Source organism: Scedosporium apiospermum (genome assembly GCF_000732125.1).
Source record: "Scedosporium apiospermum strain IHEM 14462 chromosome Unknown SEQ_SAPIO_0176, whole genome shotgun sequence".
In the NCBI taxonomy this organism is placed as follows: Eukaryota; Fungi; Ascomycota; class Sordariomycetes; order Microascales; family Microascaceae; genus Scedosporium; species Scedosporium apiospermum.
The window spans coordinates 1,326,118-1,339,334 of NW_015971877.1; the positions used below are offsets into that span (position 1 = coordinate 1,326,118).

A 13,217-nucleotide genomic window follows, 5' to 3' on the forward strand; every position below is an offset into this window, starting at 1 on the left:
GTGTGACAAGCCGAGTCTACAGGGGTGTAATTAGTGGCTGTGGGTACCAGAATCACTTAACTGGTTGCTGGGGAACCGGACTGATGCTGTTGCAATCGCTGTCACAATCAATTGATTCGATCTCGAAGTCGACTAGAGCTTCATGTTAGGAAGTGTTCACCACAACTCACAATTGGGCTCCAAGCATGCACAAATTCCACCATTTTTCTTTCTTTCCTCCTCCTCAGATGAATACGTGGTCCGAGACTGGAGCCTAGTCTGTTGATATTGATTTCATCATTGATATTTTTGTCTTGTCAACAGCAAACGCAACGGAAACAAATCCCCCCTTTGACCCCGCCATCCTATGAAGTTTGTACCAACCCAACAAACACACTCACCTCCACACTCCTCGATTTATTTGTTCGCGTTCTACTTTCCATGACCTTGACACGCTCATGGGTCCTCGTTAAGCACTCGCACACACCAAAAAGACTAATTTCCCGGCCATCCTAAGCAGGAAACCCGGCGAACGGTTTGCCTATCGTCACCGAGACACGCTGTCTTCAAACGACGAGCCTCGATTCATAAAGTCACCCAAGAAGAAGAAGAAGCCACCGTCCAGGATGGTGCGAGAACAAGCGCCTCCAAAGGTGCCCCTACGGCCTATCACGGCAAACGAAGAAGCCGTAAGACCATCCTCCCAGGCTGGGAAGCCCCAGAGCACCCCGACAAAGCCTTACGCCTCCGCCGCATCATCCCTACCTTTCGACGAAGATTGGTTCGAGGACGGGAGGTCACCTGCACACAGCCAGAGCCAAAACGACGCTCTACTGGATAGATTTAATGCCCTGAGTCTCGGCGGCTCACAGTCCAAATCCCAGGATGGACTGGCAACCGCCGACTCCTCCATCGTCGAGATCCTCCCGCCCCCGAGCCGCGGTAACCTCCTCTCCTCATCGGGGGCCAGCTCCAGCCAGAGTTCCATGGGGTCCTTCCGTCCGGCGTCTTCCCAGAGCCTCTTTGGTTCGTCATCGTCGTCACAGAACGGCAAGGCCAAGTCGAACGCTTTCCGCCGCCCAATGTCGTCGGCGCAGCAGAAGGCGTACAATAGCGTCTTTATCAAACAGACTAGGCGCCCTGAGCATCACCGAGACAACCAGTACCGCGTCGCTGCACCGACGGCAGCCCCGCTTGCTGATATCCCGGCACCGGCGCCCAAGACGTTTAGTTCGATCGACGACTTTTTGGTGGCGCAACCGTTTCGGCAGCATGAGCCCGAGACGGAGTTCTATACGGACCCGAAGAAGGCGGCTTCGGATTTGAAGGCCTTGCTAGAGGGCGGCATGGAAGAGGATGCTGAGGGGGATAAAGACGGTATAGATGGCGAAGAGAAGAAGCGGAAAGATGGAACACTTGAGGGGCTTAATGTTAAGCTGTTGCCTCACCAGGTTGAGGGGGTTGAGTGGATGAAGGGTCGCGAACTTGGCCCTGTTAAGCGGGGCAAGGTGCCCCGGGGAGGCATCCTTGCCGATGATATGGGTCTGGGAAAGACTCTACAGAGTATCTCGCTTATCCTGAGCAACCAGAGGCCCGACAAGGAAGACAAGGCCTGGAAGAAGTCGTATGCTGGTGTCGAGAAGACTACGCTCGTCGTGGCTCCTCTTGCCCTCATCCGCCAGTGGGAAGCGGAGATCAAGGAGAAGGTGGCTAAGACCCACAAACTCAAGGTTTACGTCCACCACGGCCCACAAAGGACAAAGTCATTCAAGGAACTCGCCCTCTACGATGTTGTTGTCACCACTTATCAGACGCTTGTTTCGGAGCACGGACACTCGGCCAGCGCTCCAGACGGACCCAAAGCCGGCTGCTTTGGTCTCCACTGGTGGCGCGTGATTCTCGACGAGGCGCACTCGATTAAGAACAGGAATGCCAAGGCGACCAAGGCATGCTGTGCCCTGCGAACCATTTTCCGGTGGTGTTTGACTGGTACGCCTATGCAGAATAACCTCGACGAGCTGCAGTCTCTCGTCCATTTCCTTCGCATCCAGCCCTACGATGACCTGAGGGAGTGGAGGGAACACATCGACAAGCCTATGAAGAACGGAAAGGGCCACCTCGCTATTCGCCGGCTGCACAGTTTGCTGCGCTGCTTCATGAAGCGCCGCACGAAGGACATTCTCAAGGAGGACGGTGCGTTGAATCCCGGCGGCAAGCCATTGGAGCCCGGCGAGAAGTCCGCTACGGGGTTCAAGGTCACGGAGCGCAAGGTCGTCGACGTCAGCGTCGAGTTCTCGCCCGCGGAGAAACGGTTTTACGGGCGGCTCCAGGCTCGCGCCGATAAGAGTCTCGAGAGGATGTTGAAGGGGAAAGTCAACTATGCTAATGCGCTCGTGTTGCTGCTGCGACTCCGACAAACATGCAACCACCCGAAGCTGGTGGAAGGGAAGCTCGAGAGGGATGGGGACGTGCTCTCCGGCTCCGGGGGCAATGCCCGGAAGGAAGTGGGGCAGACGGCCATAGACGACTTGGCGGATTTGTTCGCTTCGGCTAGCATCCGGACGAAGTCGTGCTTGATATGCGGTTGTGAGTTGGGGTTGGCAGAGTCGAAAGCCGGACGGGATCATTGTCAGGATTGCGATGCTGACCTCGTGTACTTTAACAATGGCGGAGACGATACTAGGAAGAGGGGGAAGAAGGATAAGAAAAAGAAGAAGAAGAAGAAGACCAACAAGGACTCGAGCGATCAAGAGGCACATGATGAGGCTTCTTCGCCTCAACAACGAAATGCAGAGGCCGCAGGCAAGAGGTCCAGAAGGCCGGCCGCGCGAAAAGTCATTATGGACAGTGACGACGAAGAGGAGGAAGGCAGCTGGCTTGTCCCCGAGGATCAGCGTGGCGAGCTGAAACTGGGGAAGGCCGGTGGGGAGGAAGACGAGAATGCCGAGGGTGGAGGTGACTGGATAGGTTCCGAGGACTCGTTCCACAAGTCTGAAGCCGAGGACGACGGAAGTCAGCTGGACAGTTTCATCGTCCATGATGACAAGGTCCCCAAGGATGACAGTGCGGTCCTCGCGGCATACAGGACTGACGATGACGATGACGACGCCTTCCCCTCTGTGCAGGCTCTATGCTCCCAACCTTCTCAGCCGCAAGTTGTCGATGCAGATGCTACGGCTTCCTCAATCGAGGACTCTGATGACTCTGGTGACTCTGAGGGAGAGTCCTCCTCGTCCGAGGAAGACGAAGAAGACAGTGGTGTTGACGAGGGTGACATCGAAAGCGACAGCGACGATGATGGCCTCGCCGTCTTCCGCCTCAAGAAGAAGAGCGGCAGCCAAGTCCTCGCGTCCGCCAAGATCCGCCGCCTGATCAAGATCCTGCACAAGGAGGTGCACGAGCACAAGTTCATCGTCTTCTCCCAGTTCACGTCCATGCTGGACCTCGTCGAGCCCTTCTTCGAGAAGGAAGGGTTCAAGTACACGCGCTACGACGGGAGCATGAAGAACGACGAGCGCGAGGAGAGCCTCCACAGGCTGAGGAACGATAAGAATACGCGCATTCTGCTGTGTAGTTTGAAGTGCGGGTCTTTGGGGTTGAATTTGACGGCGGCTACGAGGGTGGTTATTCTTGAGCCTTTTTGGAATCCGGTAAGCTCTATTCTACATTTTCCCTCGTTCTCTCTTTTCCCCCTTTTCTTTTTTCTTCTAGCGCCAAGAATTGAAACTGACAGCTTTCATGTAGTTCATCGAGGAACAAGCCATCGATCGCGTCCACCGACTCACCCAAAAGATTGACGTCATCGTCTACAAGCTCACCGTCGGCGGCACCGTCGAAGAGCGCATCCAGCAACTACAGCAGAAGAAGCGGCTCCTCGCAGAGCAGGCCATCGAGGGCGGCATGAAGAAGGACGCCTTCAAGCTCGGCATCAAAGAGATGCTCGATCTGTTCAAGCACGAGGGCAGCATCGACTACGTTGGGGCTTACGAGAAGGGCTCAGACACTGAGAGTGAGAGGAGTGGGGGCCTGCTGGCGTCGTCGTCGCAGAGGTCTGGGGATGGGAGGGCACCGGTGAGGAGGGAGGAGAGTGCTGTTTTTGGACGGCGGTGGTAAGAGGCTGTTGGTGAGAAGAAGAGGTTGGGAATGCTGTCATGACTTGATTGTTGGAACTTGCATGGGGGATCATTTGTTCTTTTGGGTCGTTTAGTTTTTGTAAATGCAGCATTGGGAAATACAGATACAGGTCTGGGTAATAGAGCCATGGGTGATGACCTACTTTCTTAATGTTTGATCTCTCTTCTCTTCTCCCTCTCTCTTTCCCTCCCTGATGTGGTACAAGTACCTTTGTATTTCTCAGATGGCCCAAGCTCCTTCCTTGCCTGAGCTTGGCACACACGCACCTTCCACCGACGGTGACGTCGCGAAAGAGCCTCCTTCCGTTGTTTCAAAGCTTTGTTTGTTTGTCTCCACGACATTGACTCCTCAACTTTGCTACTTCGCTCTCTTCTCAATTGCTCATCCACCGACTTCAATTGCCCTCGCGACAGCAGGCTGTTGCCATTTCCAAACGCTCTGAATCAAACATCTCTCATTTTCACTAACAATTAGCCACCGAACTATCGATCAGAAGCAGAAAAAGTAATCAAGATGGCGCCCTTACTCCCTCGCATGCAAGTCTTCGAAATCGACGACCAGCCATGGTACGTACGCTCCCACAACCTACCTATCTCCCTCAACCTCCCAAAAGCTAACCTCAAAACAGGTTCCCCTCCTTCCTCCGCGCCCATATCCAAAACGCCCTCTCTCTCGTCTGGACATTGCCGCCCCTCCCCTTCACCACCTCCCCTGCCACCCACGCCGCGAACATCCTCCAACGCCACCTCCCCTCCTACCACACCCACACCTACATCGACTTCTGCGCCGGCGGCGGCGGCCCCACGCCCGCCATCGAACGCATCATCAACGACGGGCTCCGCAGACGCGGCGAGAAGGACGTCCGCTTCGTCATGACGGACATACACCCCAACGTGGACAGCTGGAGGCGGTGGAGTGCCGGAAGGAGCGCTTTGAGTTTTGAGGAGGAGAGCGTGGATGCTAGGGACGGCGGGGCGGTGGTGAGCAGGTGGAAGGAGGGGGATGGGGGGAGGATTTGTAGGTTGTTTAATTTGGCGTTTCATCATTTTGATGGGGGGTTGGCGGGGGATATTTTGAGGGATACGGTGAGGACGAGCCATGCTTTTGCGTAAGTTTTCTTTTCTTCTTGTGTCCCTTTCTTTTGCTTCTGGAGGCGAGGGACTGATGAAAACAGCATATTTGAACTCCAAGATCGGCATCTTCTCTCCTTCTTGCCCATCCTACTCCTCTTCCCCGCCACATTTCTCTTCGCTCCCTTTTACGCCCTCAAGCACCGTTCGCTCTCAGCGCTCATTTTCACCTACCTCTTCCCCGTCATCCCTTTCGTCCTCGTCTTCGACGGGTGGATGTCCGCGGTGAGGACTCGCACGCCGGAAGAGGTGGAGGCTATGTTGAGGGAGAGCGCGGGGCCTGATGCGGCGGAGTGGCGGGTAAAGAGTGGGAGGGAGGTGCATCTTTGGCCTTGTGGGTATGTCAATTGGATCGTGTGTTACAAGGAGTAGTGTTAGTAGGGACGCGTCCGCAGCAAAGAGAAGCGGTAAGCGTGGAAGCGGTTTTTGCTTTTGAGATGGGTGTGGTACGGTACGATCGGTATATATATCACTTTAAAGGCAGGACGATAGAAGAATTGTTAGACACCCTTGGGGGAAAATGCAATTTCAGTAGAGGCTTCCGTTTGCTCCCCCCGATGGGCAAGGAAATGGCGTCGTCCTAAGCTAAGAGAGAAAAACAACCGCAGTTCGTAATGCAATGATGTTCCTTGATTTCCATCCTTGCGGAAAACAGAAAGATTTGTCGTTCTCGTTTCACAGCACGTAAAAAGCAACCGAAGCAATTAGCAAGGCAAGCAAAGGCAGAGAGAATTGAGACTGAAAAAAAGAGAAATAAGTTATTATATAAAAAACGTAAAAGCATTTGCAACGTCCTTCGAGCGGGCCAGATATCGGCGCGGCTCTCAATGTATCCGATTCCTCTGTGAAAGTCCTTGAAAAAAAAAGAAAGCCGCATGAGATAAATAAAAGACATGAAGATAATAAAAAAGGAAAATGAAAAAAACAAAGGCGCCTGCAACAATGTTGAATTCTTTTTTACTTTTCCACACCACACCGAAAAACTTCATGTTGCACCCGAAGTTTCCTCAACAGCAGCACATCATCCCATCATCATAGACATTTACACACGGAGAGAGAGAAAACTGTTTAAACGACGGGGCCAGCGTTGATGGCCTCCTCGGTCGCCTCGCTCTCGTACTTCTTGAAGTTCTCCTTGAAGAGCTTGCCGAGCTTGGTAACCTCGTCGGTGAACTTGTCCGCGCCGGCCTCCCAAGCGGTCTTGGGGTTGAGGAGCTCGGAGGGAACGCCGGGGCAGGACTTGGGGACCTGGAGGTTGAAGACGTCGTAGGTCTCGAACTCGACCTTGGCGAGCTCGCCGGAGTGGATGGCGTCGAGGATGGCGCGGGTGTACTTGAGGGGGCAGCGCTTGCCGCCCTGGGTGTAGCCGGCACCGACCCAGCCGGTGTTGAGGAGCCAGGCGTTGGCGTTGTGCTGCTCGATCTTGTCGGCGAGCATGCGGGCGTAGCGCATGGGGTGGAGGGCGAGGAAGGGCTGGCCGAAGCAGGCGGAGAAGGTGGCCTCGGGCTCGGTGACACCGTCCTCGGTACCGGCCATCTTGGAGGTGTAGCCGGAGATGAAGTGGAACATGGTCTGGCCACGGTCGAGCTTGGAGATGGCGGGAAGGACACCGCGGGCGTCGCAGGTGAGGAGGACGATGTTGGTGGGGTGCTTCTCGGTGACGCAGGGAATCTTGGCGTTGGGGATGAACTCGATGGGGTAGGCACACCTCGTATTCTCGGTGAGGGTGGCATCATCGTAGTCTACTACCCTGGTCTCGGGGTCGAAAACGACGTTCTCAAGAACGGAACCGAAGCGGATAGCGTTGAAAATATCGGGCTCCTTCTCGCCCGAGAGGCCAATGCACTTGGCGTAGCAGCCGCCCTCAATGTTGAAGACGCCAGTGTCGCTCCAGCAGTGCTCATCATCACCGATGAGGTAACGGCTGGGGTCGGCGGAAAGGGTGGTCTTGCCGGTGCCGGAGAGACCGAAGAAGAGAGTGACCTCTCCGTCCTTGCCCTCGTTGGCGGAGGAGTGGAGGGTGAGGACGTTGTGCTTGATGGGCATTTCGTAGAAGAGAACGGTGAAGACACCCTTCTTCATCTCACCAGCGTACTCGGTACCGAGGATGACCATTTCCTTCTCGGCGAAGTTGATGGCCACGGAGGTGCCGGAGGTCATGCCCTCGGTGAATCGGTTGGCGGGGAACTTGCCAGCATTGTAGATGATGTAGTCGGGGGTGAAGTGCTGAAGCTCCTCGCGCGTGGGCCTGATGAGCATGTTCCTCATGAAGAGGGCGTGGTAGGCGCGAGCGCAGACAACGCGCACTCGGATCCTGTACTTCTCGTCCCATCCCGCAAAACCGTCAATGACGTAGATTCGGTTTCGGGTGTTGAGGTAGTCAACGGCACGCTCGCGGTTGATTTTCCAGACCTGCCGGAATCACCATGTTAGTCTCTAATTGCTTTACTGCGCACAGTTTTTGTGTTGGCTGCAATTGAGGCCTCTGCACTGTGGGGTTCTTGGGACTTGTTCTTGGCAAACCGGCCCGACCGAGCCTGACCGAAGTCGCTCTCGGTCGAGATTGCCTGGTGCAAATTTGGTTCACGGAAGAGGGGGAAATGCAGGGTCCTGCCAGGTGCCAATGGCGGGTGTCCCGGGCAGTCTTCGGCTAACACTTGCTCACTGGTCGGATAACTGTACCCGAACTTTTGAATTCTGCCCCACCGCCTCGGCTATTGGAATTTCACAGCGACAAGCAGCAGCCACTGCCCCGCCCCCTCGCTAAGTTGCTAGGGGGTTATGACGACAACCAAGATCAGGATGTTTGGGGGAAACGGGGAAGAGGGGAAAGGGTGGGAAAAGTGAATTCCAAGGGATATCAATGGAATTATCGTGTCGCGGATGTTTGCATAATTCGGGAAAGATTGTGCTGAAAGCCAAGGGTTTGAGGGGTGAAAGTCTTTCTCCGTGTAGCATGTGCAATGACGCAGCAGAGCCGACGTCAAGCGAGGAGTGTGTGGAAGTTGCAGCTTGTCATGATATCCGACGACAGCCATTTTCGCTTTGTTTCTTCTGGGCTTCCTCTTTCGGGTGCGGCAGGATCGATTGGAAAGATTGGAAAGAAAAAATTACTTACATCAGGGGTCATGGGCTTGTTTACGGGTCCCCACCAGATCTCGTTCTCGGTCTCAGGCTCCTTGACAATTCGCTTGTCTAGGGGTGACCTGCCGGTCTTCGCGCCGGAGTAGGCAGTGAGGGCGCCAGAGGATGTGATGGCGGTACCAGTCTCGTAGACGAGGGCATCTTCGTAGAGGGCAGCAACGGAGGGGTTCTCAATCTATAAGGATCGCCATATATTAGCATTGTGGTTGCGGGGTTGAGATTGGTGTGTTTGTTAGCTGCTGGAAACTTACAATCGCAACTCGGGAGTAGTCGATGTGTGCCTTCTCGTAGAGGGTCTCCTCTATAATGCTGTGTTAGTCTTCGCAGTTCGGGCTGAATGTTGCACTGTCCTGGATTACAGGAAAGGACCGTACCAATTTCCGTGACCTCGTGCTCGCCGTGGTCCTTCTCGAAGTGGGGTCTATGGGAGAATTCGTGTTAGTGGCGTGCGAGCTTTCCAAGGGGGAATTGGCCGCAAGGCCGTGGAGGTTCGGGAAATATTGACTTACTGGACACCCGCGGGGTGAAGGGGAGTCTTATTTACGTTCAAGTTGGGAATCACTGTTGATGGGCGACGAAGCCTGGTCAGCATAGTTGCGGTTTGGGGGGGAATTTCGAGGAGTTGGCAAAGTTGAAGGGTGGTTTGGTTTGGGAAGTCTAACTTGTGAAGGTGTGGGAGCTCAAACTGGCTCGGTTTTGGCGGAGGTAAGGGGGGGTTTATGAAGCTATCGTGAAAGAGGCGAAAAAAAGTAGATGGGCAAAAACTAACTTTTGTGAAGATCGTGTTGATGACCTGATGATAGAATCTGTGCTCTTGGTCCTTTAACTGTTGGATCAGAGTAGGGAGAGACGCTTCTTCGACTGGGAAACATGTTCCTTTATATGAAGGTTTTCCCAATTCCTTGTTGACGACAAGACCTTGGTACTATTCGGCTCGGGAATCCCCTAGAGTTGCTGATAGGCGATGAATCAACCTAAAAATCCGGGGGGCGTGTGTCTAGCGGCTGCTGGCTCTGGCTCTTTTCGGGAAAGGACCTTTTTGCGCTGATTGAGGCGTAGTACTGCCTAGCGTCCTGGGTAGATGAGCAGAAAGATGAGCGATAGTGGATGTCGTGTGTGAGCGTGACGGTCGTATCTGGTACGCAAGGGTACGAGCACGTAAAGGAGTAGCAGTAGAGTGGCTCTTGATTGCGCCTTTCGCACTTGTGATTGGTTGTTTTTGCTTCCTAACTTGTCCGGTCAGAAGCGGGGAGGGGTGCAAATTGTGTGAATGTACTTCGTACACGTCAAACAACCCGGCGATGAATTGTGGCGTATGTTACTTTGACGATGTTTGTCTGTCGTTGTATTTCTTCGGTACGAAGTAGTGTACAACAGTTTTTAGTTTCTCCACTTGGTGCCAAGCAGGGTGAAAGCTTCTCTCGAGGTACGTGAGAGTTATTGTCGACTTGAGGATATATCCGAATAGAAATCGGGAGTCGAAACGGGTAGAGTAAGGACGAGATATGGGGAGTTAGGTGAGGGCTTGTAAGTGCTATGGTGAATTGGGGGGGGGGGGGGGGGGGAATCTTGGACGTTGATTGATGGGGGGCGTGTGTGTTTGAGAATAGCTGTGGCTGTTCCCGTTGTTGCAATGGGTCTAGATTCAATCGTTGTCTGGTATCAGAGAAAATCGGCTATTTCGACTGCCTGGGGCAAAGTCCGTTCGGTATCGATAACGATACGCAGCTTTGAGCTTTAGGGATCAATAGATTGGAGCTGATCGTGCCGAGAAAAAAGAGGCAAAAAAATGTGGACAGAATCAAAAGACTGATTGGGCCTTGTTTCTTTTGGATTCCGTTAGTTGCGTCCTGGAGTAAACTGTGAATGCTTTGGGTTTAGAGAATGGGTCTTGGTGTCATGGCAATGGGTCCTCCAGGAGGTCGAGACCGAGGATATAAAAGACTGGATTCTCGCCAAGAGGTACGTTGACGCCGGTATTACGACGTATTGGGAGGGAATGGGAGCCGCCGGTGGAGCGCGATCCCGAGCTTGGCCCTTTCCGGATGGGAAGAGCTTGTGCGACCAGATCGAGCCACATGGGGCGGGCAATCACGATATTATCCCGGAGCGCACCGGTACATGATCAAGGCAGCGCAACAAACCGACCTGACCTCCAGTGACTCCTCACATTTGCGCGCAATTGCGTCGCCAGGTGGCCCGGATTCCTTGGATTCCCTGGACACTCCGTTATGTCTCAGGTTGAAAGTCGTATAGCAATCTATCGGTGAGGGTCGCCATGGAGTGTCAATGGCTTTTTGATCGCGTGCATTCTGGAATTTCAGGCTCTCGACGACCCCCACTGACCTGAGCATTCCGTCATTTCATCAGATGGGGAATGATCTTCCCAGGAGAAACTCTATATTGGGGCTGTTGACACCTGCAAAATGATACAATATACACCGATTACACACTATGTACACGCGTTATTATGAGGGGGCAGTTGTATTATCGGTGAGAGAGAATAAAAAACAAAAGGCCTGTCGTATTTGGCAGTCTGCCATGATGGTACGAAGTAGGTTGTCTGAGGTGCTTCACGATGGCTCCTTCTCCTTGCTCCTCAACAGTGTTAATTGGGGGTCCTTCTAGGCCCATTACGAAGTCTAGGCTCGACCCGGGATTCTCCGAGTCAAAGAGGGAACCCGCACCCAAAAGGCATTTGAAACAGCTACGCTAGAACAAACTATGGAGTAATAAACGATACCATTGAAAAGTCCGAGAGTGGAAAAAGAAAAAAATGAGCGAGAAAAAAGAAAGAAAAAAGAAAAAAAAAAAAAAGAGAGCGAAAAAAGGCCCACGAAAGAACAACTCACAACCCACGTAATGACGATGAACCGAGCGTCCCCTCCCCCGCGGCGACGGCGACGGCGACGGACCACATCAACCCGGCCAGGAGCGATAATCAATTGATCAAATTTATCGATAACATTACCCAGCCAAGGCGAGCAAGGGCCTGGCCAGGCCACTGAGGCTAGCGGCAATGGCCGCCGTGGGTGGCTTTTTTTCTTCAAGACTACCGAACTGGGCCCATTCCAAGACCCTGGAAGCAAGCCCGAGGAGGCGAATTGGACGAATTGAACGAATTGGCGAATTGTCGACGCACACCAGATCAATCAAAATGCAATTATTGATCCGGCTTCTGTAATTTACGGTCAAGTCATAACGCAACTGTCGGTCGAAAAGTGGGCAGGAGTAGTGCTACATCACCCCAGATTTTGGGGGCTTGGCATGGAGCCTAGACTTGCTGGACTTGGCACCAGGCGACCGTGCGCTAGGAAAAGTAAGGGAAAGGGCCAAAGGTGGAAGTGCGAGTGGGTGGTACAACCTCAAACCTGCAGTTTTTCCTGCTTTTCGGTCCAGAACACCAGGTCAAGCAGGACCATATTACGTCGTTTACCCACGGGATCGGTGTTCGGCTACAGCCTGCGTGTTTGGGTGTTGCCACAACGAATGTTGAAGCATCCTATTCTCAATATGCATCATGGAACGACAGCCAATCGCCTCGGCCTGCATCTTTGTCGGTTGACAAGAACTCGGACGACGTGGATGCTCAGCCAGTCACGATGCTGCCGTATTCCCATGGTCGCGTGCCTGCTGGGATATTGTGGTCAGAAGAGAAAAAATTGCAGACCGAGGAAGTTGCGGTGGTGCGGGAAATAAAAAATGGGCGCAATGTTTTCGAGCTCATCTCGGACTCCCCAGCAAGCTTGCTGGTCAGAGGTCACGTTCACGCTCTTCGTGTCAGCCGCCCTGAGAGTCGGACACGTTTTAAGGCTGATCTCAGCCTGGGAGTGACCAGCTGCCGGTTCCCCCCTCCCTCCCTTTTCCCCCCTAACACATAATCCTATACCAGGGTTTGAAATGTTATTTTGAGAGATCAGATCCACCACATGACCTATCTCCTGACAGGTACTAAATAAGAATTTTTACTTATAAATTATCAGAGGATATACCTTCATAAAACTTGATCTAAGATATACCCGGTGGCGGCGAGCATCTCTCGATTTAACATTTCAAACCCTGGTATAGGATTATCAGGTGTCGACCCAGGATTTTTCCGTTGCCGGCTTCAGCGACGCTACTAACCTAATTGGCCCTAGAAAATCCGGGGGAAGGCCCCTTCCTGTCGAATCTTAGCGACACCGACATCAGTACACGATTCTTAAAAATGATCATTGACATTAAATGTCTCCGGCAAATGCACGCGTACATATCCTGCTTCTCCACCGCTCAACTCATTGGCTTTTTCCAAAGCCACAAAGGGCGTTGTTTTTATTTTTCTCCGATTTATTCTTTGCTGTTTGTCTACATCTACATGCACTCCGCTCCTAAACTACTTCGTCCTGTTGTTTTACACGCCCCCCCCCGGTCCCGATCCAGCCGTTCTTATCCACATCAGATATGACTCCTTTCAAGAAGGAAGTTGCGATATCTACACTAGATGTTCGAATTGTGCTAGTTGCAGCCAACCAGACAAGGTACATCCACGTGATGGTACCAAAGAACAGCGAAAGCGGGTCCCGCCGTCAATGCCCGACCCCACCGAAGAAGTCTCAAAAAGCTGCGAAGCAAACTCCAATTGTACAAGTTAAGATTTCCACGCCCCCCCAAAAACCCCAATTGGACCCGTTGTGCCCAGCCATTCTCGGCTTAGTGCCTGTTTCTTCATGCCTCAGTCATCTCGACTCTTTCCCTATCTCCGTTAGTCCTTGAATTGTTCCGACATTCTCCGATCATATGAGATCTCAAGTCCCGGAAATAGATTGAAAGGGACAAAGTTGCCCCCAAGTT

The 13,217-nt window shown here is 53.1% G+C and overlaps 2 protein-coding genes across 2 annotated transcripts; one reads left to right on the forward strand and one right to left on the reverse strand.

Annotated features, from left to right (window-relative positions):
* Window positions 1–605: 605 nt before the first annotated feature.
* SAPIO_CDS10903 (uncharacterized protein) lies at window positions 606–5,615 on the forward strand (the record flags this gene model as incomplete). The annotated part of the gene is made up of 5 exons (XM_016784437.1): window positions 606–3,629; window positions 3,724–4,050; window positions 4,588–4,679; window positions 4,742–5,221; window positions 5,288–5,615. 5 exons carry the CDS (start codon window positions 606–608, stop codon window positions 5,613–5,615), a joined length of 4,251 nt encoding a protein of 1,416 aa, XP_016638652.1.
* A 696-nt stretch (window positions 5,616–6,311) lies between these two features.
* Window positions 6,312–8,979, reverse strand: SAPIO_CDS10904 (Phosphoenolpyruvate carboxykinase (ATP); the record flags this gene model as incomplete). Its single annotated transcript, XM_016784438.1, has 5 exons — window positions 6,312–7,655; window positions 8,362–8,562; window positions 8,639–8,688; window positions 8,762–8,808; window positions 8,897–8,979. The coding sequence occupies 5 exons, from the start codon at window positions 8,977–8,979 to the stop codon at window positions 6,312–6,314; spliced, it is 1,725 nt and encodes a 574-aa protein (XP_016638653.1).
* Between the last annotated feature and the right edge of the window lie 4,238 nt (window positions 8,980–13,217).